The sequence below is a fragment of the Carassius carassius genome, chromosome 29 (assembly GCF_963082965.1).
Source record: "Carassius carassius chromosome 29, fCarCar2.1, whole genome shotgun sequence".
In the NCBI taxonomy this organism is placed as follows: Eukaryota; Metazoa; Chordata; class Actinopteri; order Cypriniformes; family Cyprinidae; genus Carassius; species Carassius carassius.
In genome coordinates, this window is record NC_081783.1 from 2,197,807 (window position 1) to 2,224,889 (window position 27,083).

The window sequence follows — 27,083 nt, forward strand, 5'->3', positions numbered from 1 at the left end:
CACACAAATTCTATAAAGTCTTGATTCTTTTTATTCCCCCCAATGATGTTGGTGTGCAGCGTTCATCAGGTTTGAGATAAAAACACAGCAGCTGTAGCAGGCTGCGGTTTCCACCCACACTCTTATCATGCTTTTATGAGACCGTTGTAATGTCAAATGCTGTGCTCACAACACCGGTCTCCCTTGCTCTCCTAACCTTGACGAACGGTAGAACTGTTAATTCCTCCTGAATGTGTTAAGACATCTGTTAAATGTTCTTAGCTCTGAAAGTATCCCCAGCTATGAAGATGGCGTGCTGTAAATATTTTTATGTATTTTTTCCTTTATTTATATAGTGCTTTTAACAATACAGATTGTGTTGAAGCAGCTTTACAGTAGTAAATAGGAGAATAGTGTGGCAATAATGCAAAAGGACAATAATAAACACTCAATTTTCAGTTAAAGGCAGTTCATCATTGAATTCAGTGATGTCATGATCCAGCTCAGTTCACTTTAAATAGTATCTGTGCAATCAAGTCGACAATAACGCTGTAAATGAAGTGTCCCCAACCAAGCAAGCCAGAGGTGACAGAATGAAGAAAAAACCTTGGGAGAAACCAGGCTCAGTTGGGGGGCCAGTTCTCCTCTGACCAGACGAAACCACTAGTTCAATTTCAGACTGCAGCAAAGTCAGATTGTGCAGAAGAATCATCTGTTTCCTGTGGTCTTGTCCTGGTGCTCCTCTGAGACAAGGTCTTTACAGGGGATCTGTATCTGGGGCTCTAGTTGTCCTGGTCTCCGCTGTCTTTCAGGGCAGTAGAGGTCCTTTCTAGGTGCTGATCCACCATCTGGTCTGGATACGTACTGGATCCGGGTGACTGCAGTGACCCTCTGATCTGGACACAGACTGGATCTGGTGGCTACGGTGACCTCGGAACAAGAGAGAAACAGACAAATATTAGCGTAGATGCCATTCTTCTAATGATGTAGCAGGTACATAGAGTGTTATGGGAAGTGTTGGTTCTGGTTGACCGAATTAGTGCATCCTAACAATCCTTTAACGAATTTGAATACTAGAAATGTGTCCGTATGTTATGTGTAAGCCAGGTTAAAGAGACACTGACAGACTGTGGATTATAATGTAAAAGGAGCTCATTCAAATACTGAGGTGCTAAACAATTCAGGGCTTTATAAGTAATAAGCAATATTTTAAAATCTATACGATGCTTGATAGGGTGCCAGTGCAGTGTTGACAGGACCGGGCTAATATTGTCATACTTCCTGGTTCTAGTAAGAACTCTTGCTGCTGCATTTTGGACTAGCTGTAGTTTGTTTACTAAGCGTGCAGAACAACCACCCAATAAAGCATTACAATAATCTAACCTTGAGGTCATAAATGCATGGATTAACATTTCTGCATTTGACATTGAGAGCATAGGCCGTAATTTAGATATATTTTTGAGATGGAAAAATGCAGTTTTACAAATGCTAGAAACGTGGCTTTCTAAGGAAAGATTGCTATCAAATAGCACACCTAGTTTCCTAACTGATGACGAAGAATTAACAGAGCTTTTAGGTCCCATAATTAACACCTTTTATCCAGTTTTAAACATGGAGGTGTTTTAGTTCATGGGATTCTGGCAAGCCAAAGCATTATTTAATTAACCCTTGTATATTAATTTAATAAAAGTTACACGTCCTTAGAGGATGAAAATGTTAGTGTCAAAAAAAGCCGCCTTATAAGTATTATACATTATTAAAAAAATTTCTACTTTCACAGATTTTTATTTTTAAACCTACAGAACTACCAAACATTTAATTCATTTAGAGGTTTAAACTTACAGTGATGATTTGTATAGAGTGATGATTTTTGCTGGAAAATTCATCTTATTACATCTTGCTACTTATTCTAGGTAATTATGAGTGTTTCAATACAATAATACAATTCTAATAAAAATACATACTTCTGGAACAAATTATACCTTTTGCATTATCGCGGCCAAAATAGTAAAAAAAAAAAAAAAAAAAAAAAACCTGAAAAGGACACAAATGCACAAGGGTTAATCTTCCCTGGATGACTGCATGCTGACAGTCATTTGTGCTGCTAATAACACCTTGCTGCACTCAAATTGTTCTGAGAAAATTGAAAAATCACACGTAAGAACAGTAGCTCAGTGTTATTCGGTTCATATGTTCTGGTCACCAACATTGCTTTTGTGGTTGAACGCCATTTTAATGTTAATTCCAAAAAAAGAAAACAAAAACAAAAAAACTATATATATATATAATGACTTGAATATGTATTTGTTCTGACTGAACGGCAGATTACTTTAGCAGTGTTCTTGTCCACTGCAGTGAATGGCCCATACTTGTGCATTATTTAAGAGGCATTGGGGTTTAATGTAGAGCCTGTTGTAGTTTATATGGTAATTATCCTTAAGTTTAACTGTTGCTCTGCTCCCTCTACTGGCACACAGCCTCACACAAGCAATATATGAGCACTTTACAGTTACATAGAAACGTGTAGAGGATCCCTTATCATATACCGACAAAATACTAAAGATAACCACGGCAACTAGCAAAAAAATAAATAATGATAATTTTTATTATTATTATTATTATTGTCACACCGTTTTGTAAGCTAATACGAAGTTATTGCTAGCATTTAAATAGCCTGAATAACTAATTAAATAATTCCAAGACATATCAAGAAGCAGGCTAATTATTATTTTAGCAGAACTTACAAAAAAAACATAATGGAAACGACATTAATCTGTACAGTAACAACTTGTCGACTTTTTAAAGCCTCAATAGTCACATTTCAGTTATTTCACTCACTGAACGTGATGAAGCTATTTATTTTTGGAATCGGCCAACCGCCAATAACCGTCAATAACGGTCAATCGTGCGCGTGATCGACGTCGCTGGCGTTCAGAGTTATTTAGAATAGAAAGACAGCGTGCTAGTTTAGTCGCGTCGTGGACAGTGTAGTCGTTACGTTGAGCGTGACTGTGGACCCTCCTCTCTCTCTCTCTCTCTCTCTCTCTCTCTCTCTCTCTCTCTCTCTCTCTCTCTCTCTCTCTCTCTCTCTCTCTCTCTCTCTCTCTCTCTCACGCTGTGGTCTGCTCACTTTAAAGCAGTTATAAACGCAGCGGACCCACAGACACCAGCAGCAAAGCTCCTAGCGCGGAATAACGTCAACTATTAGAGCCCTACTGGACTTTAACTGGCGTCTTTTTGAACCGAATCCTCAGGACGATGTTCCTTGTGCAGTACACAGGTACGCTGTCTTCAGTTTAACTTAATTTGATAGATTAGAGACATTAAATGTGGTCAGTCCCGTGTACGAGGTCTACAGTACAGAATAGGGAGCCGCCCGTGAAGAACGGACGTCACGGACAGAACAAAAATGAATGAAAACTCCGATAAGAATCAGCATTACATACGGAGCGCATAGGGGTTTCCTCGCGGATCACTTTAGTGACTGAAAAACCATTGCGCTTCACTTTAAATACACATATTCGCGATGTTTCGCCGTTAAATATCGGCCGTGTCTGAATACTCTAGTGCGCTGTTTACAAAGATAACAAGGGCGCGCGCAGCGTGTGTGAGATTCACCGGCGCGAGTTCACCACAAAGATGTTGTTTATTGCAGCTGACTGATATTGAGACACAGCCATCGACGTCCAGCGCTGTCATTGACAGCTCCTGTGATTAAAACAACTGTTATAATGAGATTATAATGACATCGCAATTAACTGTATTTGCTCGCCTGTGTTCCTGCGTTCCTGCAACATCTTGCCACATGCTCTTGTAATGCATCAAGCCATTCCAGTGGGAAGTGGAAACCCAATCCACATGTCCACTGGAGTGAACTGCCGTATAAAAATATTTTGGCTTGAAGCTTGCTGACTAGTGTCATTTATTACCTGGCTTGTAAGGAATCATTCCACTGTAGAGCTCAGAATACATAAGGCATGCTGTCAGTTTCAATATTACAAAGCATGACTCAAATCTTAGGAGCTGTAAAGGTGCTGGCAAGATCAATGATAGACCAAATTGATCAAGTTGACCTGTATAGGGAGAAAGTAAGAAAACAGACTGAGAATAAAAGAAGCTTTACTTCTCCAGATACTCAGTACTGGGTGACACTTTAATACAGTTCAGTACATTAATAGCATTTAATGCATTAGGTGTCATGAACTTATTTTAACAGCATCCACTATAATTGTAATAATAAGTTATTAATATTTCTAGTTTCCATTCATTTCCAGTATGTTAGAATGTTGAATATGTGTTAATTAATAAGATTTAACTATATTGCTTGTTGTTACTTGATGTTAATTAGGTTGTTATAAGTTGTTAACAAAGTATAACTTGAATATAAGAAGTGTTATATTACAGTTTTATATATATATATACTATAATTATTTGGCAAAAAGTCTTAAATAGTATAAAGTGTACATGCACCTGTGTATTTGAAATTATTATAACAGAGAACTTTAAGCGTAACACTTACATGTGATTTTAAGAAGCTTGTGTGCTTTAGGTGTCCTTTTTTGATTGCATGGTGAATGCTTCATTGTCAGCAAAAGGAGAATAGAAACTATTGTCATCTTTTTACTCAAAACGACAGTGGCTTAATCTCATAATAAAAAAAATAATAAAAAAATGCATGCATCAATCAAGGGTTCGTGTGAATATATTGTGAGTGGAAACTATACTAATATATTTAAGAAGTCAGTTTTCTTTACCTCCTCATACCTATTTACTGTGAAAGGTGTCTGGCATTTGTCTTGAGTAAAACTATACTCATCCCAACCACAAGTGTGATGGAAGAAGCCTCTTATTGCTGTGACTGCCATGAACTTTCTCACACACGGTTCTTTTGGTGGATAGGGAGTGGCCATTTAAATTGCACATAATGGATAGTCTCTGGGCTTTGGTGAAAGCAGAAGAATCAAAATGAAAAAAAAGGGGGAGGGCGGCACTAAAGAAGTGTAAAATGCATTTGTGACAGAGGTTACTTACGTAAAATGAAGCAAGAAATGGCTTTTTTATATAGTAGAAGATTCAGTCCCATAAGAGTGGCCAAGAGGATTTAATGCACAGAAAAATACTTAATCCAAAGATCTCACAGTAGACAATAAGTAAAAAACAATCTAGCACCGTATAAATCTCATAAACTCTAAAGTACTACACTAGTTGTGATTGTTTCGGTTGCAGAAGGAGTTCAACATCTGTGATTAAAAAGGCACAAGTCCTTGTCCAATACATTGAAATTCTAATAGACTAGAATAGAGTAGATTAATGTACAAGGCTCTCAGAGTAGTTTCAATATTAAGAGAAAAGTAAAACAGTTGTATTGTAGACACTGTAAAGTGATTTAAAGAGTGTTCTGGGAAACGTGTTGCTTTGTCCAACCAGTGTATGCCTTTCAATTTTAACTGGAGGTTACTATATTCCTGGATGTGCTCTGTGAATTTGCCTTGAAGATGTGTGGTCAATAGAGCATTTAAAAGTTGATTTTGGTCTAGCTGTTTTTAAAAAAGTTAGCTGAAGTTATTTAATATTAATGACATGATCTGCAACAACAACAAAGTTGAGAAACGTTAAAGTATTATGCCAAATGATGTGGCAACTATGGGAGCAAAGACAGTGGTGCTCACGTGATCCGTCTCCTGTGAGATCTTGTAGATGCCACACTCAGAAGTCATCACTGCGAGCGATTTCACTCTTCTGTATAATTTGTCTCTGCCCACATAGAGTGATATAATGAAAAAATTGATGCATGAAAAGGCGTGTCAGCAATTGTCAGCATTCTGAGCGAGTTTGATCCATGCATTGATAAACATTCATCTTGTTCATGATATCATGCATTATTCACTACTGCCAGGTTTATATACAAGTGCCTTTCCCTCCAGAAACTGATGACTTGTCAAAATAAAATGACATCAATGACATTATATTTTCAAATGCTATGGCCAGTTGCAAACCCCACCAGTAACTCTGGGCCATCCAGACGCCTACCAGCAATTGTGACAGTACAGTGACCTGCCTTTCTCCAACAAAACAATTACTGTCAGTGTGAATAATAAATCCAGATGGTCAGAATTATTGTTACGTGTAATTGACTACAGTTGCGCAAATGCATAATCATACTGTAAATACATAATCTTATTGAGAATACGTAATCATATTTTAAATGCATAATCACATTGCTTTTCCAAGCAAAACAGGAACTTCAGGATTTACCATTTTCAAAGATGCTTGATAATTGAAAACAGTGATTTATTATTTCATGATTATCTTTCTGCCCTGGATGTCACTCATTTCATACCCGTGTTCTCTTTCATGCGTGAAATGTGTCTTGTGCTCAGTCTTATTAAGGCTTGCAAGGCTTTTCATGTGTTCTCCCAACCTCATTTCAATGCATGTGCAGTATTTTGCCATAATTGAGTTTGTAGTACTCTCCCGGCTCTCCACATGGCAGTCGCTCCAGCATTTTGCACAGATCTGCGTCTTTCTGTGCTTTGCTAATTAAAAGCTGTGGTATTCAGTGCTAAGGAACGGTGTACCTGATAATTGACGCTGCTAACAAATGCTCCTCAGTGTTGGATAATGAAGAGCCACATTGCACTGAGACCTGCTGGGTAACCGTTATCAGTGCTGTTTTTATTTAGTGTATTTTTCCTTTCTTTACAAGAAACCAAGTGCATAATGAGAACCTAGATGTAAATATTTACTCTATTAGACCGTTTCAGCTTAAAAATAAAACCGTTTATATAAATATAAGTTAGATCAGGTTTGTATGGTGTTAAACAGGCCACTTATTAACTGTGCGCAAAAACTTATCCTGAATATTTGTTTAAATGAAATCCATAAAAGTGCTATCTCATTTCCTAATGCCTTATTGTTGTTTATGAGGCCCTCTGCGTATTTGTTTGGCTCTCTCCTCTCAGACGTGCCAGAGCACAACAAGGCGGTTGGGTCTCTCTCCATCTGCTAATGCTAAACATTCTGTCCCAACACATTTTAATTGTTCAACAATTAATTCATGCTAAATCTGTTTCTTCTGTAATAATGTAATAGTAACATTTAATTGCTAGTGCATTTGTATACTGTCACAGTGTTTCCTGCACCACTTTTAAATTGCGAATCTGAGTTTGCATTCTATGGATGTTATGTAACAAAATAACTTGATATGTGCTATAATGTGTAATGCACTGCACAAATCATTACTCTTATTAGCCGTTTCTTTTAGTGAATGGTAAAGACCAGTTATGAATAGTTATTGGTTTGAATAAGCCCAAATCCTTCACAGAATTAGTCTATTAATGCAGTTAACAAATCAGTATTGGATTCAATTTATGTTATATTCAGTATTTAAGATACATATTTCCAACATGTATTATAGCATAGCCTCTGGTTTCACTTCAAAATCTCTCTTTTACTGAGATTGGATGTGTGTGAATTTGTGAAGTACTGCACTGATCTTTCAGGCGGTCAGTCAAAAATATCTCTCTATATAAAAATAAAACAAGCTAGGGAGGAGGTTCAGGTTCAAGTGTCCGTGACAGCAGCTCCTCTCACTCAAATGTTTTCTGAAGTAGAAGTGTGATAGAAAGCAAGAAGATTCAGCTCAAACCCCCAGCTACTAACAAGGTCTTATCACTTCAAATTTAAGGAAACCAGCATAATGGGCAAGAGGAGTCCTCTCTCCCCTTTCAGTGATAAATAATGGCCTTGAATCTGGCAGAAGCACATAACTTACTGAGACCAGAAGAACAAGCTTACTGTTCATTATTGACAACCATCTTTTGGAACACAGGAGGCGTCTAATTTAACCTTGCGGTTCACAAACAGGAGCAACATGTCGTGTTTCTGTGGCTGTCTAATTTAGCCACTTGTGGTTATTCTTGCTGAGCTCTGGCAGCAGAGCATGCTGGATCGCCGAGGACCAAACGCAGCCACTGGAGAAGCACTAAGCCTCGGTCCACCTCCCACTTTGTGATGGAGCAGATCGATGGCTTTAAGGGCCGCCATGCACTGTTGCCGGGTCTCTGCTGAGATGACAGAGCCAAAATGGTGAGCTCTTTTTCTGAGGCACTAGTAATATTGTACATCGCCGCTGTAGCACAACAGTGTGAGAGATAAAGCGAACCTGAGTTTTTTGTTGTTACTTTGGTATTTTTTCGTCTTCCTTCCCTGTGCTGCCAGGAAAAACGATTGGAAGCAGCACGGAATATACCATCATGGATCATCCAGAAGATGCATGATACTAGGGCTGGACGATTATGGCCTAAAATCAAAACCTCGATTAATTGACCATTTTACCTCGATTACGATTAATGAACGATTATTTTGGTTGTTTTTTTTTTTTTGGTTTTTTTTTTGCCCTCATAGTTCACTGACAAGGTTTGTACTGTAAATATGATTGACTATTAAAGGTGAGACATTTTTTCCTATTGAAAGAGCAATCTGACATCATAGCTCACTATCAGCAGTTATTTTATCTATGTTTGTAACATTTCTTACAGATTATTGCTCGGTGTAAGAGATAAATAAAGATCAGATAAAGATAAATTAGCACAGTACCAGTACGAGTGATTGCGTGTGTGAATTAGTCATTCTGTCTCTATATTATTGTGAAGCTGTGGGTTGTAAACAGCATAGTTCCTTCAAAAGTAGAAAAATATGCTATAATAAGTTTTGAGATTCTAAGCTACTTTAGTGATAAATCACAGGACAGTGCTGACAACTAGTTTCTGCGTTCCTCTGTGCCCGCGATCTTCACAGCTAACGTTACTGTTTATAAGAGTGTTTGTGCCACAATGCAGCTGTGTGAACTAGGGCTGTCAAAATGGCTTGAAAACTAAATTCGAATTTGCAATTAAATATTATCCAAATTCAAATTATATTCGAATTTAAAATGAATAATTTTAGTTAGAGTGAAGAAAAGCTTTTGGCTTCTCTTCTGATATATCCCTTAATTTTACACGGCTTTCTAAACATGCGGCTCTCTTGTGTGAGACGCGAGTCCAAGGTTAAAAGAAGACGTCCCTCTCTAGAAAATGCGTGAAATATGCGTTCTGTGTGAATGGCTTGGTTTCCGTTTTGACGTGAATAAGATCTTCTCCACAATCTCTTTTTCCACAATATTTTGAATGAACATCGCAGAAGCGCTGCATTAAGTTGCTTCAACTATGTGTTAAAAAAATTATAATGCAATGACACTTTTATATTGTCATCGCATCTCATGCGCCACTGATAAAGGCCAAAGTATAATTTGGCCATCCGCATCTGCGCACCTTCCGCATTATGTAATTTTCGTCATTAAGAGGGCTCGCGGACAGCCGCGCATCCGTCCACACGGTCTCAAAAAGTGCCTGCATGCGGACAGGGTTCGCGGCTGTCAACAGCGCATGCACGAGGTGAATGATGACAGAAGTGGTAACGTTACTGCTCATCGAGCCCGTCAGCCTTCTGAAAGCTGTGTGGATGAAACTGTTTAAGACGGAACAGAACACGGAATGTGAAGTATACCAGAGGCGGACCTTAAAGCTGCCTCCTTAACGGACACCTACAATTCGAATGCAACATTTTTGCATTCGAATGTGGATTTTTTTTATTCTAGAAATATTCTTAATTTATTTTTTGACAGCCCTAGCGCGACCATGGTAGCTCGATATAATAATACACATCCGATCATCTAATCACTTGAATGTCCAAACCATTTTAGTGAAGACGCAAGGCCATCAGTATGTGTTGAACGGCGTTCACCTCCGTGTTTTGCTTTTATGTCACTGACTGGACGGGGCAGAGTCATGTGGCTACACACGCGCTAGTATGCTTTTAAGGGGGAAGTATTAACAGGATTAAAAAACCGAAATAACCGGCATGGGAAAATTACGTCGGTTAGAGGTTCTGAATTTCGGTTTCGATTACTTTTCGATTAATCGTCCAGCCCTACATGATACTACATCTCTCAAATGTGTCTGTGTTTACTTGGGCCCCTGAGAACAAGCTGAGATGCAGCCGCTAGCTCATTGTAGATAATGGAAAAATTTCACATGTTCCTCCTATTTTTTATCTAATACTGTAAATCTGCACTGAAATTGCTTTTTTTCGTTTAAGCCCGAGTGACTAGGTAACTCAGATATGTGCACAGCCTCAAGTAAAGAACCTTTCTTCACCTTGTGCCCTTGTTTCATTGAACTGTGTTTTCTTTTATTCGTTTTTTTTTTGTGTGTGTTTGTTTTTGTTTTCCTGTTTTCAGTATGGAACAGAGAGTCTAGTTTACTCCAGTTCTGACTCAGTGATTTTCCGCCTTCAACGTGGTTTTGGGTTGGAGTTCATCAGCTGCTATTTTTGCTTGTTTTGCATGAACACACAAACCATTTAGACCACCTCCTTTCATTAGGAATCTAAACAATTCTAAAAAAAGCTCAAATGCAACCTACAATTTGAAGAATGAATGAATGGCTCAGTGTATGATTTGAGGTCAGGGGTCAAAGGAAAGGCTGTTACTAGTTTGCCACTAACACAGTTAAAACAAGATCCTAATAGAACATTTTTTGGACAGTGTTTTTAATCCTCTGCATTGGTTTTGCACATTAAAAGATGACATATCACAAGGTGGGTTGATTTACCTCTGGTTTCATCACTGACTTTATTGCTATCTCTATTTTTACCGTAGGACTGCATGCTGTGAAGATGACCCAGTAAATCTCTCTGTGCTTAAGTGAGGTCAGCGTTGGTTTACAGCTCGAGATCTTTTTGTATGATTTGACCTTTTCTCAACCTTGATGCTCCACAGTGCGACAAATCTGCCAATTTCCAAACCAAATTCTGTTTATTTAGCGATTTAAGCTCTTAAGTTCCTTCACAGGGGAATTTTTTTGGAATTAAATAGTTTTCATTTGATACTGAGCACTTTGTCTATCAGTTTGTCTAGTTCACAAGCCCTTTAGAGGTGAACCAGGTGTTGTCAGTACTCAGTTTCTAATGTCCCAAAGAATTGGTTGCTCCCTTAATAATTTGACAAAAGTTCACCTTATTCATTATTCATTCCTGTTTATGTACAAAATTACTAACACACTTGAAAATGTTACACAGGCGGAGTATCAAAACAATGGTACCAGAGTGGTTGTTTATCATGGCTTCGCTCTGTAGATGCAGTTCTAAAAACCTTTTGAGGATACAGAATAACCCGAAACATCTCTCCCTCAGGTTAAGTACAATCATCTTTAGATGATGTTTAATATCATTTAGGAATGGGATATTACATACTATGAACATATCTCTTATAAAGTTTAATTAATTGGATTTTCATTTTGGCAAAAAAAAAATACACTCCAGCTCACAGTATTTTCTTGGACCTTCTCAAAGTGATAAAATGTCTCTGCGAGACTTAAAACAGCCAGCCTGCTCTCATATGTGAATGTTTGGCTATTCACAGTCAGTAACTTCACACCAGCAGGAAGAAGGTGGCAGTGCCAGGGTTTCGGAGGGGACACACCTGGTGTTTGGATGCGCAGCGGCTGTGATTGGTTTACTCTGGCCTGCCAGTTCAGCTCTTGCAGAAGCCAGGACCACCGCTGGCCCTAAAGATAATCCATCTGTCAGCACCTGTCAGCTGGCTCCCCTGTGCCCCTGTACCCACATGGCTGTATTGACGGGGATTCAGCATACATCTGGGTTACATCACCGAGGGCCACTCAACCGAATCCACTGCAGGTGTAAGCAGCACCTCTTCTATAAATGTGGATTGTCAATGGCGTTCTAGAGATAATGACAAAGTTACTGACCTCTTTTGTTTCCTGTGAATTGTCATCTGGGAGTTGAAGGTGCATGGCAAGTGCTTTTCTTGGGGCATGGTCCGAAACGGTGACCGCTGAGGTCAGTGACGAGCAGGAAACTGAGGAGCTGCCAGGGATTGACTGAATATCATGGCAGTGAACATAGCCATTACAGAAAGAAAGTAATTGGATCCACAAATCAGCAGATTGGTACAAGTTTATAATGGTGCACAGCTTTATGGCCTAATATTTCAGGGCCTGGAAGGAGGAAGTCACAGCTGTTTTGACATTGTAGGTAGCTTTTGACAGTGGACAGCACACTCATGCTTCTTAGCCTTCGAGGGCCTTGTTGGCTAGAAGATAGAATTTCACCTGAGTCAACATAAAGGGCACGAATAACACAAAGTTCTGAGCTCTTATTTGATTAAAAAGTGTGGATTTCTTTACATTCGTCTGTCTTCGTCACCTGAACAGATCTGTGAAATTCTTAGGGGTCATTCACACAGAAAGTGTTTTTTCCATTCAATTGAGCTACTTTTCCATAGAATTTCTGTGTACACCTGCACTAGATGGACGTTTGACCGTTGCACTCACTCACATATTTTGCAATGAGTACCACATTATTAAGATGCTCCACTTAAAAGAATTTAAATTTTTAGATGCAGTGTCGCTTGTCAATGTCGGTTCCAAAACTGTGGACCAATCAGAAGACCCTGGAAGTGGCAGTAATGGCAACTGTTTTTATTAGTCGACATAAAATGCTTAATTTTTTTATGTAATGTATTTCTGAAGATTTTATACAGTCTGTTAGGAGAATTGAGGAATGTTTTTATTTTTTGAGGAATAATTTGCACCAATTAAGGAAGTACATAAAGACAAGTTTATTTATTCGATATGGACTTTAGCTCAGTCTGGTAACCACATCCTGCTACATCTGGATTAATTTTCAGTCTGTGAAAGATTTGCAGGTCCACCAGCTGATTCAAGTATTTTATAGTACTGAGATCTGCTCATGTATATATCTATAGTCCCCTATACTCATGAGATCTGCCTCTTCCTGGAGATACTTCTTCTCCTGTTCTTGCAGTTATTTGTGTGTTTGTTTATAGCAGACAGTCAGTCTCCTCCATACACTCAGCCAGGGAAGGTAGGAAGGTCAGGGGAAGGTCAGTGACGAGGAAACCGCGTGATGTGACTGAAAAGCAGAAACACGTCAGCACACCAACTTTAATCAATTTTTAAAACTCTCGTGCTCTCACTTCGCCCATACACTTTCTCTCTTGCTGCACCTCGTTCTGTGCCATTGTCATTGAGAAGGAAGGAAAGGGTAGATTAATTGTTTACTACAGGTAAGAGAGGCATCTCCGACGGTCTGATTATTTGAATCCTAGCAATGTCCCATATGCCCAGCAAAATCTGTTCCTCTTCTCCGCAAGTGTTAGCTTGCTCAGTGAAGTGGCACTGCATTAAGACAGACCTGGGCTGGCTTCCAGGAATCACCACCAGCTGATCCTCAGCATCCACAACACATTCATCTTGTATGTGAAGCTGTGTCTAAAATACCTTCCCCAGCGAGACTTTCTGTGCCCTTGGCCAAAGGGTTTGTTCCTTATGTAATTAAAAGTCAGAGAAAAAGACTGAATCCCAAGACCGCCTTTACAAGTTTCACAAACACTCAGCTTCTGTGTTTATGTTTTTGTCCCTGAAGTAAGTTAGTTTGGGTGCCAGTGCACTTTGGAATACTTTAATAATATTATTGTTCAATTCTTTTATTTAAAACGTACTTCATAATTGCCTGACTTCACCAGGAGAGAAATGAAACAGTGGAACTCTATATTGATTTGCAAAGCATTGGTAACCCAGTCAGCATTCCCTGGTTTCTGCTTATTTTGAAGCATCTTTGCCCATGAATGTCTAGTCGAGCCAATCCAATTCAACTGGAAAGAGTTCTTTAGTTATTTAGTTTTCGATAAAGCTTCTCATCCTAAATAAATAATGTTCTGTCGATTATATGAAAGCATGTCACACTTACGTGTAAATTTAATCCTAAAAATCCAATCCTGTGAAGTCATTGTTTGTTATTTGGCCTAAACGCAGTGATTTATCATGGGATGGTTGAATTACGGCGCTGTTCTTTGACGAATGTCGCCAGCTCACACTGACAGATGTCTGGGGCTGATGTCACCCCTGGAGCTGGTGGGGCTCTCAGATCGGAGTAAGGGTGAGAATGCTGATGAAAACATCACGTAGAGAAATGCTTAGTGAACCCAGTCAGGTTTTCTCTCGTGTGTGTGTGTGTGTGTGTGAATGCTAAACACTAGTGAGTAAAACTTCAGTCTAGAGCAATCTGAATAAAGCCTCTTGTCTGTTACACATGTGTACGCCGTACCTATCATATCTATTCCTTGAGTGATCTTTCTGCCAGTACTTAGCCAGTCAGAGTAGATAACATTTTTTAAGAAGCAATCGTAGAGTGCTGGAGGCACAATTATAGCAGTATAAAGATGTTGTTTTTTTCCTCCTTAAGGCTAAGCGAATCAGGGAGTGCATTAAATATACTGACTCAAATATACCCTTCAGTCTGATTAGTTCTTAACTACATGGATCCGATGCACACTACACCATTTTCCATCATGGTTGGGTAACAGTTGGTCAGTAATGGACACTGTAATTATGTGTTTTAAGAGTGGGACATTAACATAAATAAGCCACGTTTTTCCATTAATGAGAAAATTGTAATCGAGTCAGTTTAAAATGGCAAGACTTGGAGGTGAAAGTAAGGGTAAACATTTTTTTTCTCAGGCTCCTGTGGGATTGACATTGCTCATATCTCTGGGGTGTCATTAGTTGTGTCATTGACAGATCCATTTTTCTTTTCGCCTGCTGTGTAGGTTGGGATGTCTTGTGGATGCTGAACAAAATGCCTGTGGTTTCGAGTGCCTCAATCAATTCAGTTCTTTCTGTCTAGTCGGGAATTGTTGCTCACTAGATGCCTGTGAGCTTCTTGCTATTGTAATCTATATGTGTGTGTGGAGAAATTGCCAGAATAGCTGCTGTATTCTTCCTTGGCTTAGTAGCCTGTATTGTCATAATAACATCTGCTAACCATGCTTCTAAAAAAAGTTTGTTTATTAATGATCGTACTCTGCAGTTCAAAGTTCTAGAAAGTTTTATATATATATAAATATACAGAATATAAATATACTATATATATACAGATTTCTGGAGGATCCAATAAAACCTTAATTTGTGGTTTAAGTCTTGCATTTAGTACACAGAGCAATCCTTGTTTCAGAGAAATGGCTTGTGGTTTGCTTCTTCATGGCTGCCACTTGTCATAGACCAATCAATACAATTACAGTTACTGTATCTTTTATGTGTTCAAAAACACAGATTTTATGCTTTAGTAGATGCCATTGCACCTGAACTTTATTTGTCATTTTATTCTGTTTTCTTTTAATCTGGTTATTTTTATTAGCCTTTATTTCCTTGCTACATTCAATACAATATTTATACAGTAATTGCCTCGTATAAGCAGGCATTATTGCCATCATTTTTCATTACCACGGCAAGCAAAAGTTAGTGCATAGGCCTACTGTGAAGAAGCTAGATTTGTTTTTGCATTGTGTACAATGAAGACGACTAACATAGATGTGTTGACTTTGCATTACTTCACGGTTTTATATGTTCCCTTATTCAGTTCAGACTGCAATTCCTCCCAACTCTATTGCAATATCATTTCTTTTGCCATGCTGCTGTCGATTCGGTAGTGTTGCAGTGCCGCAGCTTATTTGTGTTTCAGGAAACAATGATGTGAATGTGCCCTAGTCTCTGGAATATCATTAGTTGTTTGTTTCTTTATTTCACAAGTCATCATGTGCTCGCTGTCCTGCAGTTACCAGAATGCAACAAATAACACCTGAACAACCGGTCTCACAGTTTGCGTATTGGTGGGGAGGCAGATGACCTTCAGGCGTTTCTCTTGCGTGTACGTTTGGGCGACTTCAAGCGCTAGCAGACTGTGAATATAAACTGCAGAAGCAATGACAGCCCCACATCAATCTCTCTGCCTCCAGTCAAATGTTTGCTTTAGCTCACTTTTGAAGGATTAACATTTAATAGTGGTGAGCGGCGAAGCCCTTAAAGATATTTCCTTCGTTCTCATCAGCCTGGAAACCGTGGGAGGGGTCTACGACAGACAGCAGCAGATCGGAGCGTTGTTTCTGGGTTGGACGTCCATCCCCCGTCGCACACACTTACCCACTCCTCACACCGAAGAAAGAGAAGAATGGGGAAGGAAACGAGCAGGCCATGTCAGTACTTGAGCGACACTGACCCGCGCCATGCGCATTAGTCTTCCTGCTCTGTTTACTTTGGGTGGGTAATTATACTGGCGAGGCATGGCCGAGTCTTGCAGTGTTGTTTTCTGTTTTTTGTTTTTTTTACCGTGTCCTAATCTTCTTGTAAGGCCAGATAATTAATAGCGGGGCGACAGGGGAACCTGTGGTTGTCATGTTAATGGATCGGATTCAGCTTGTTGCAGCAACTTCTCTCTGTTGCTCACACAGTGGATTTTGTCCCAGTGAGTTGAACCTCGACTACTGAGTGTAGAAATAAAAATTTGTCTACTAACAAAATAATCACATTAACTTTCTTATCTTTTATCCTGTTGGTATGACCCAGTTTTCATAATCAGGTTTTTTGGCCCAAGCTGTTGTGTTGAATTAAACTATTATTTTTTTTCTAGTGCATCAAATTAACTGAAGGCTTCAGTATGTATTGTTTTTGCCAAAAATTGAGTCACTGCAACACAGTAGCAATGCAGGAGAATCTAGACTTTGGCTACAAACTGGTTTACATCACCTATTATGTGCAAAAGTTGACATTTTTGCCCAAAAGTATAAAGACTCACTGTCAGATTTAAGGGATATACCATGCAGCTATTAGTCAGCGTGGAGTGTAATGTTTAAAAAGTCCCTCGGGCACACTTAAAAAAGGTCTTTCACCATCTGTCACATATAGGCACAAAGCCAAACCTTCATTAGCTCACAGCAGTGCAGCCAGATTGAGAAAAGGGATTTCGGTCCACTGTTCATTTTAGGTCCAGTCTACTGAATGTTAAAGAAGTAAAGGAGTTCTGTTTGGCTGAGAGAAGAAAGGAGCCAAGTGCATTTGTGTTGCTTTGCGGATGCCACACTGTGTGCTTTTCTTTGTGATGACCAAACTCAAAACTCTTCTTCTAACCTCTTTAGCCTCTTGTAGGAGTGGGACGTATGACCAAAATCTTATAACACAATATGAGTCAGACTATCACAGTATAGTTATTTTTGCACAAACATTTGAGAATAAATGTCAATATAATAATATAATTAATGTAATAAATAGAAGTGTGGTATAATACATAGCCTATTTGTGCACATTCCAGTGAATTAAATAATTAAAAAATGATAGGTGTTTTAATTTTTGTCATTATTTTTCTCTTTTTAATGTGAACTAGAAAGATTGCAAAACAAAATATCAGCTTATTTACAACCCGAATTCCGGAAAAGTTGGGACGTTTTTTACATTTTAATAAAATGAAAACTAAAGGAATTTCAAATCACATGAGCCAATATTTTATTCACAATAGAACATAGATAACGTAGCAAATGTTTAAACTGAGAAATTTTACACTTTTATCCACTTAATTAGCTCATTTAAAATTGAATGCCTGCTACAGGTCTCAAAAAAGTTGGCACGGGGGCAACAAATGGCTAAAAAAGCAAGCAGTTTTGAAAAGATTCAGCTGGGAGAACATCTAGTGATTAAGTTAATTGATATCAGGTCTGTAACATGATTAGCTATAAAAGCTTTGTCTTAGAGAAGCAGAGTCTCTCAGAAGTAAAGATGGGCAGAGGCTCTCCAATCTGTGAAAGCTTTAAAAACAATGTTCCTCAACGTCAAATTGCAAAGGCTTTGCAAATCTCATCATCTACAGTGCATAACATCATCAAAAGATTCACAGAAACTGGAGAAATCTCTGTGCGTAAGGGACAAGGCCGGAGACCTTTATTGGATGCCCGTGGTCTTCGGGCTCTCAGACGACACTGCATCACTCATCGGCATGATTGTGTCAATGACATTACTAAATGGGCCCAGGAATACTTTCAGAAACCACTGACGGTAAACACAATCCGCCGTGCCATCAGCAGATGCCAACTAAAGCTCTATCATGCAAATAGGAAGCCATATGTGAACATGGTCCAGAAGCGCCGTCGTGTCCTGTGGGCCAAGGCTCATTTAAAATGGACTATTTCAAAGTGGAATAGTGTTTTATGGTCAGACGAGTCCAAATTTGACATTCTTGTTGGAAATCACGGACGCCGTGTCCTCCGGGCTAAAGAGGAGGGAGACCTTCCAGCATGTTATCAGCGTTCTGTTCAAAAGCCAGCATCTCTGATGGTATGGGGGTGCATAAGTGCATACGGTATGGGCAGCTTGCATGTTTTGGAAGGCTCTGTGAATGCTGAAAGGTATATAAAGGTTTTAGAGCAACATATGCTTCCCTCCAAACAACGTCTATTTCAGGGAAGGCCTTGTTTATTTCAGCAGGACAATGCAAAACCACATACTGCAGCTATAACAACAGCATGGCTTCGTCGTAGAAGAGTCCGGGTGCTAACCTGGCCTGCCTGCAGTCCAGATCTTTCACCTATAGAGAACATTTGGCGCATCATTAAACGAAAAATACGTCAAAGACGACCACGAACTCTTCAGCAGCTGGAAATCTATATAAGGCAAGAATGGGACCAAATTCCAACAGCAAAACTCCAGCAACTCATAGCCTCAATGCCCAGACGTCTTCAAACTGTTTTGAAAAGAAAAGGAGATGCTACACCATGGTAAACATGCCCCGTCCCAACTTTTTTGAGACCTGTAGCAGAAATCAAAATTGAAATGAGCTCATTTTGTGCAAAAATTTTAAACTTTCTCAGTTTAAACATTTGCTATGTTATCTATGTTCTATTGTGAATAAAATATTGGCTCATGTGATTTGAAAGTCTTTTAGTTTTCATTTTATTAAAATTTAAAAAACGTCCCAACTTTTCCGGAATTCGGGTTGTATAACAGATGACTGATATATCTGGCATCCGTGCAAAACCGCTTCATGTTATGTAAGACATCAGTTGAATTCTGTATTAATGAGACGCGTTATGTTGCTCAGAAACTGTGAACAACTAAGCTCTCATTCACAATGTTAATGACAGGTTCTACCTCATCTCGATTTGTTCTTGACTGTTCTCACTCATCTTTCATTATTCCACATTTCATCGTTGATCTCATATATCATTTCAGTGAGTACATTACACTATTTTACACCACGCTGCTCTAGGACCTAGCCAGCAGCGTGGTTCCTAGAAAAACTATTTCTCCCTTTGGCTGACAGTGACAGCTGTTTTTGTTGTGTGTCGTGGGTTTTTCTGATAATGTAGCTGGAATTTGAAAAAATAATTTACGTGATACAAAGAGCATGAAAATCGGCCTAAATCTCATGTGACAACTTTGTAGTGTTATATGTTATCGACGCTGCAGAGAGCAGTTATTAAATGCCATTATTATCGCTGATTTCCATGATCCTGGATTAAATCTTTTTACACAGCTTTTTAAAAATGCCGGGTAGTCGATGTTTTGTATGCGTTTGGCCAATCAGCATACACTACGTCACTTGTAGTTCCTATAGAACTGTCTTAGACCCTGCTCTGAAGTAGGAGCTGAACTAGTTCTCCCAAACGGAGTTCCTTGAACTAAATTAATTTCTAGTTCCTGCAGTGCGAGCACGGCAAAAGCGGGAACTTCTGCCAGTAGTTCTAGGAACTATAAAAAAGGTTCTTCCAGTGCGAAAGCGCCTATTCACACTGCTGAACTAATGTCAAAAATATACTATGAACCTTCCCACAAACACTTTTTATTCGGGAAATCTGGTTCCAAACTGATTCAAGCTATTTATATTTTGTACTTGAGTTTTCGCTGCTGTTGCATTTAGATTTTAATTACCATTAACATAAAAATGATCATCCTCCTTGTGCCAGTTGCCAAGCACATTTCAGAACAATGACATATGTAATACTTTTCGATCTCTTTCTCATCTCGTAATTTATGAGCGTAACAAACCTTAGTGCTATCTTACGTCAAATTAGATAATGCCGAAAAACGAAATAAAACGTTTTGACTCTTCTTTAATGCCTTTCTGGCTGATGAGTCTAAACACTTTGGATGCTGCTATCTTTGCAGCTTTACACTCCAAATGTTCCTGGTGCAACATTTATTTGTCTTCTTGCTATAATTTTCTGTGACTTGACTCAAAGCGCCCCACCAAGAATGCATGAAACGAGTGTCATCACGATGCGTCTACAGAACAGAAGATGAAGGGTGCATTTCATTAAACACATTTCCTGTTAACCTGACAGACTTCCTGTGGCATCTTCTATTTTTACAGGATTTTTGTCAAATCTAATTATTCTAGATTTGCCTCATTGTTGCTACTGAGGCCAACTGCTACCATTTCCTTCTTTTGTCACAACAGGCTCCAGGGCCCAGAGCAGACTTTTGTCCATTGGCTTTACCTTCAAATTGAGTAATCTTGTCTGACTCAGGCAATTGCGCTTTTGGCTCTTAAACTAAAAGAGAAACATACTCTAATTGGACCCAGTTGGAAACATGTGAAACCTAGCAGAACTTACTGCCTGACTTTCAAGGTTTGTGTGGAAAAACATGGTTGTTCTTCTTCAGTAGTCCACAATGAGAGAGTAATAGGCTTCTATTATAAAACCGATGGTCCAATTTAAAACCTTTCCCTTGATTTCTATAATTTAGCCGACACTTAATGCTTTTAACCACCTGTGGTGTTGATGTGCATAATAGGCTGTGAGTTTTATATGATTTATTTATATCCCACAGATCTGGCCATCCATCTGACATGCCTTTACCAGGCAGATTGGCAGGCATTTTCTCATTTCTGGTTTTGTAATTAACTCTAATGGCGGAGTCCTGAAATAGATGTGGTTTATTGTCAGGAGTTAAATAATATTCCATGACATGGGCTGAGGATTAACTTGTCTCTCCGTTCCCTAAATAGAAAGCTGATTTGTTTGTGTACCTGGCACTGTGCATGCCCGTGGACTGGTTCCTGAAGTCTCAGAACCAGCGCTGGGGAAATCAATAAAATAAAAAATAAAAAGTCAGACTGCCCCTCGTGCACTATATTGTAATGCTGTATTTCCTCTTAAGGCATCCATCACAGAGATACAATATGCTTTGTGTACTCAATGTAATACTCTTTTCTGAGTCATGTCACATGTTCATTTTCATTTATTTACTAATGCATTTGGTGGGTGTTTATTTCCCTTGGTGATTGTCTACTGATGCTTGCTTTTATTAGCATCAGATGAGGGAAAAACTAATCCGTAAGGCTCACACTACCATTTAAAACACTACCTTTTTAAAAAATTACTTTTGTTAAAAAGTTACAAATATGCTTGCTGCAAAAGATTTATATATATATTTTTAAAATGCTGTTCACTGATTTTAACATTTCTAGTCATCAAAGAACCCTTGAAAAAAAGCATCACATTTTCCACAGAAATATGAAGCAGCAAAGCCGTTTTCAACAATTCTAATAATCAGAAATGTTCATCAGCGAATCAGCATATTAGAATGATTTCTGAAGGATCATGTGACACCGATGTTGAGAATTCAGTGTATGAATTACATTTTATCATTAAAAAATTAAAAATGGTCAATTCAATTCTAATGATATTTTACAGCATTACTGTTTTATTATATTTTTGATCAAATAAATGCAGCCTTAAGGTTAAGCATAAGAGACTTCTTTAAAAAAAAAAAAAAAACACTTTTTCAATCCCAAACTTTAGAATTTTGGTATTGAGAGCAAAATAATGCATTAATATTGAATTACCGATGTGTGGATATTTTGCCCATTTTATTATAGCTTTGAATGCAGAGTTGAAAAAAATCTATTTTATAAGCCTCATTTTAATTAATTCCTCCCCTGATCTGACAAGGTAATGTCTATGTCTGATATAGAATAATTATGGAAAATTGCACACATATTCAATAACATAAGTGCTTCTGAAAGAGCAGAGTGCATCTTGTGGCAGACCTTGTTGAGTGAATATGGTGCATTGACTCTAGGATGATGGAAGTTGTGATTGTGTTCTTCAGTCTGTTCTTGTGGGAGCATCGACTATGTTGGCGGATTTGTTGTAATTTAACAAGGATTAACCTTTCTAGCATTGCCTACTGAAGAGAAATCTGCAAACCTCAGCCCAGCTGTTACCACACACTATGATAAAGGGAATTGGAGAAATGTAGTGAAGTTCTCGCCCTCACAATGCTTCTGAATGATTACAAATTTCGGGTGTCCTGAACTCCCCTTGTTTGCACAAAATTAACGAACAGATTAAAAGAAACGGGACAAATTTAAGCTTGACAAAATGTATATCATTATAAAGATCTAAGCCTCAAGCATCAACGACAAATCGCTGTTATTCAATGGAAAGCTTATAAAGACTGTATTTGCTACATTTGTGTAAGCCGTACACATCAAAACATTAAGAATAAAAACGCAGTACATACCAGATTCGTCGTAATAATGAGTCAAAAACACATCCACAGCTGTAAATCCCGGTTTAGTTAGAAAGGTAAGGGTCCACTGAACGACATCTCATGAAGCACGTTTAGTCCAACAAAGAAATAACATTGTAATATGGATCATAATTACTTTGTTTACGTTTCAGTTCTTCAGGGACAGAATTGTTTGTGTCAGTTATGGAATAACTCACGGTCAGAAACTGCGTCTTAGTAGTAAAAACACGGGATGGTTTTGTAGCGTACAGTGTCACAAACAGAATGAGACGATCCACAAAGAAAAAAAGTGAAAGATAGGCGGAAGATTGTTTATTTGAATTCTGGCGCTCTCTCGTGATGGCTCATGACGCACCTGTCAGCTGATGGAGGTGGAACTTAGCGATCTCCTTTTTCTTTATTTTTCTTTATATGTGTGAATATGTTTTATGTTAATGTATCTGCATGATTACCATCTGTTTGAGTGCACATCAGCTCGCTATTACTGTGTAATCACGCATTTATATGATTACCATCTCGATAACTGTCCATCAACATGTCAACACGTGATAATTAACTATATTGACAGAAATCATTGGAAATGCTGCATTTCTAGCAATCTCAGGATGTTCTGTAATTGGCACACAAAGTTATATATTTTGTATTTTTCTTACTCAAATTATTCTTATTGTATCTTCCTAGTGCTCAAATAAATCACTTATATGATGTTTCTGTCTATTGTTTTATAACTGAAAAAAAAATATGCAGTGGTATGTTTAATGACTAAAATAGTTTGTAGAAGCCTTCAATACAGTCAATACTAGACATAGTCTCAGAAAAATATTTGCAGGAATCTCATTTTTCATGGTATCTTCTTCAGATTTGAAATGGAAACTCATGAGACATTTGACTTTCAACCAATTACTTTTCTAGATTGCTCCAGGACTGATTTCATATATTTTTATATTAAATAAAAAAAAAGGAAAAACAGGAGTGTGGTAAAAAAAAAATAAAAAATAATCAAGGCACTTCAGTGTCTATAACTTTTCATATTTTTGAGCATTATCAACTCTGGTTTATAAAAAGTAAAGCCCAAAGGGTCTTCTTTCCAAGGACACCAAGATTATGTGTGTAAGGAACTGTTACAGTTTTAAGTTAGGTAAGGCGTTTTCAGCTGTGAGTCCCATAATGGGGTTGCTGGCTAAAAGGTTTTAATGGTCTTAATGGCCTGTGTGACCTTTATGGGATGGTTATCGTTAAGGTTTTAGCGGTTTTTACTGCTTATTGATACGGTACTTTAATGATATTCTTATCTGTACTTTTTGTATTCTGAAATAAATATTTAATGAAATAGGCCTATCTGAGTATTATTTCATATAAAACAGATGGCAACTAGGGAGATAGAATTTGCAAGATAATGTCCATATAGCAATAATAAATGTATGTATTTTCTATTCTTATCAATACACTGGTCCTTCATAATTTAGCCCAGGGGCCCATTTAGTACCGGGTTTCTGCACCCATAGTGACCTCATTGTTTCCTCTGTCTGAAAGGCTTGTCTGCTGGGGTCTCAAGAGAGGCTTTCAAGTGGGACCACTGGCCAGAGATTATTGGTGGCACATTTTCACATATGTATTTATTTTATCCATACCCAAGTTTGTTTGTGAAGCAAAAAGAAGTGAATCGCCAGAAACGGAAATCAAAATGTCATCCGATGGTAATCATATGGCCCAACGTTACCGTCACTCACTCTTCATTAGTGGCACATTTCTCTGTGAGAGTCTGAGGGAATAAATGTGCTCTACAAGAAATAGTGGCCCTCTAATTACCAAGCAGGCTTCCGGATCTGGACCACTCAGATGGAAAGACCTGAAAATGGATCCTTGTTCTGACAGTTCAATTTGTCCTTTTTGAGGAGCTTGTAACTTAATCATCTGCATTCTTGGTGAAGTGAAGTGAAGTTGTTGAATTGTGATGGTTGGAAATCCAGTAAAGTTGGCTGAATAGAATGGAATGGTTCTCTATGACTCAACATCTTCTTCATGCTCTGTTTTCCATCTGCAGGCTCATGGAAGTTTCTGTTAGTTTAAAGCCTTGGGTCATATTAGTGTGATGATTCAATTTGCCCTCCATCGTCTACCGCAGAGTCAGAGTTCGTTTGTTGAAACCCCAGCTCAGTGAATGAAAACATGATCCATAGGTCTTAAGGGAACACTGGAAGCAAAGCACTGAATGTGCTGTTTGTTTTGGGCTTTTGTTTGTTTTCTTCACCACTTGTAATTGGCAGATGTGCCAGGCTTCACCTTCAGCGATGTTATTCCAAAATATTCAAACATTCCCATTCATGATGGTGCCACAGAGTCCTCTCAGGGCCGACTGATTCAGCGAGTTCATCTGTATTCCGTTGTTGTGTTTCTCATTTGTAGTTGTATCTTGGGAGAATTTGCAGAAAGGTTGTGTGTGATGCAGAAAATTGTTGTTATATGTCAGGAGCCAATAATCACATTGCTGCTGTGTAGCCACACCCTTCATGTGGGCTTTTTGAAGTGTGGCCTCCGCTTCGCCTGACCTCTCTATCCCTTCATCTCTCAGTCTGGTCCTGATGAAGCTCGAGATGTAGTCTTGAGGTTTAGTGTCCTACTTTAGCTTTCGTCTTTATTTATTTCCTGGATATCAGAGTGCTGGCTTTGGGAATCATTGCTCCCTTTGAAATTTCCCATCCTCTTAGCTAAAACACATCTCAGACTCTAGCTCTTCTGCTCCATTTGACTACAAACTACTAATGGTTTTGAAGTTATTTGAATTTCAGTGCAAAATTTAAAAATAAAATTTCTGACGCATTCAGCGTCATCTTTTACTTAATATTTACATTTAATGAATAAATTCAGTTAAAAAACAAAACCCATCTTTGCACTGCTCAAACAGCACAGAATCTGCATCTGAAGGGTTTTTTGTTTGTTTGTTTGTATGTTTGCTTCACATAGACTGTTAAATGCAGCTTAGAGGTCGCATGAATGTATACACTGTTGTAATGAGTGAGTCATTGTATCTTTCATTCCACTGATTCGTTTAAAGTGGCTGATTCATTCAGAAACAAATCAAATCAATGTCTTAATGAATGGGTAATTGAATCATTTACTTGAACGATTTGTTCATAAGCGCAGATTCATTTAGTAAACATTGTTGTATGTTGCTCTGAGATGCACGACAGTTTTGCAATAATAGAGCTTTTTTTATTTGAAAGTAACTAATAATCGTTCTCTCACAACTGCCTCACAACAGTAAAAAGCATATACGAAAAGTGCTGTCTCACTATCTGCAGTTTTGCACCTTTCATGATGTTTTTCTGAGGCTTCTGTACCTCTTTGGCCATATGCAACCTTTATCATGATGAGAAGTGCTCAGCGTGGTCCTGTACCTTATCAGCCGTATCATTGTTGTAGAAATTAAACTTTCATGCTTGTCATATCAATTCATCGAGGTGTATTTCTCTTTGCTATGGAGGACTGTGATCAGCCAGAGGATAGTGTGGTTCCTCTCTGCAGTGTGTGGAGGGATAAGCTCCAGCGCTGACTCTCCGATTAAAAACAAAAAACATATATTATATATATATATTGTTGTTATATGTCATATATATTTTTGTTATATATATGTTATATAACATATATATTTTATATATATATATGGAACCAGTGCTTGGGATTTGTGGCACATTGCCTCGCTTGTGCTGGATAGGGTGAAGATTGCTGTACAATAGTTCTTCTTAAATCTTGATTGCATCTCAAATCTGTTCCATAAGCAGAACATAGCTTATGATATCAAATGACATTTAAAACTGAGGACGCATACCTTTTAAAAAAAACATCTTTCTTCTTCTCCATTCGTCGCCTTTCTTGCCTTGTCTTTTTTTCCATTGTCTTCTTCCTTCTTCTTCAGTTTCTTGTTTTTTTTTTCATCTGTCTTGTCTTTTTTTTTGTGCTCCTCATCCTCTTTTGTCTTTTTTTTCTTCATCATCCTCTTCTTCGCTGTTGTCATCCTTTTCTTCTGCCTTAATATTCTTGTATACTTCTCCTCTATCTTCGCCGTTCTTATTTTTCTTCTTCATCTTGGTCATTTTTTCATGTATTCTTCATTCTTTTCATAGTTTGTTCCATCTTTATCATCTTCACCATCATCATCTTTGTCTTCGTTTTCGTCTTGTATTCTTTGTCTTCATCCTCATCTTATTTTGTTTCATCATCATCATTTGTCGTTGCAATAAAAAAATCGTAGATTTTTTGATGTTACTGTAATATGTGCATATTTACTGTATTACTATTTTGCAGAAGTTGGCATTTCTTGGTATTTCATATAGAAACAAAGCCTACAGCCTAGTTTTATATAAAATGTCGACACTATACCTTTTTCTTACCTATTTCCTTCAAGCAGTACTCAGTAAAGTCTTTTGTTTTTATAATTAAAAGGTTTCCACCTAGATTAAAACATTTGATCAGAAAGTCTTTTTCTGCATTGCATGTCAGTTTCTTTTCCAAGGTATGAGCATGAAGCCAAAAAGTACAGTCTCTTCCCAGTGTTGCATAAGTAACTCATCAGATGAGTCAGGAGTGTAATCGCACTGCCAAATCTTCGTCTCTTCTGCTGTTTTGTTTTATCATTTTCTATCCAGTTGATTGTCACTT

At 38.2% G+C, this 27,083-nt stretch overlaps 1 protein-coding gene across 5 annotated transcripts in view; it reads left to right on the top strand.

Moving 5' to 3' along the window:
• enox2 (ecto-NOX disulfide-thiol exchanger 2) overlaps positions 1–27,083 on the top strand; it is a 234,891-nt gene that overhangs the window by 66,360 nt on the left and 141,448 nt on the right. Inside the window, exon 1 of one of the 5 annotated variants that reach the window (XM_059515414.1) lies at positions 3,081–3,259. The exons of the other annotated variants lie outside the window; for them this stretch is intronic. Coding sequence (XP_059371397.1) covers positions 3,238–3,259 — 22 coding nt within the window. The 5' untranslated portion in view covers positions 3,081–3,237. Of the gene's footprint in view, positions 1–3,080; positions 3,260–27,083 lie in introns of those variants that run through there. 5 annotated transcript variants of the gene reach the window in all.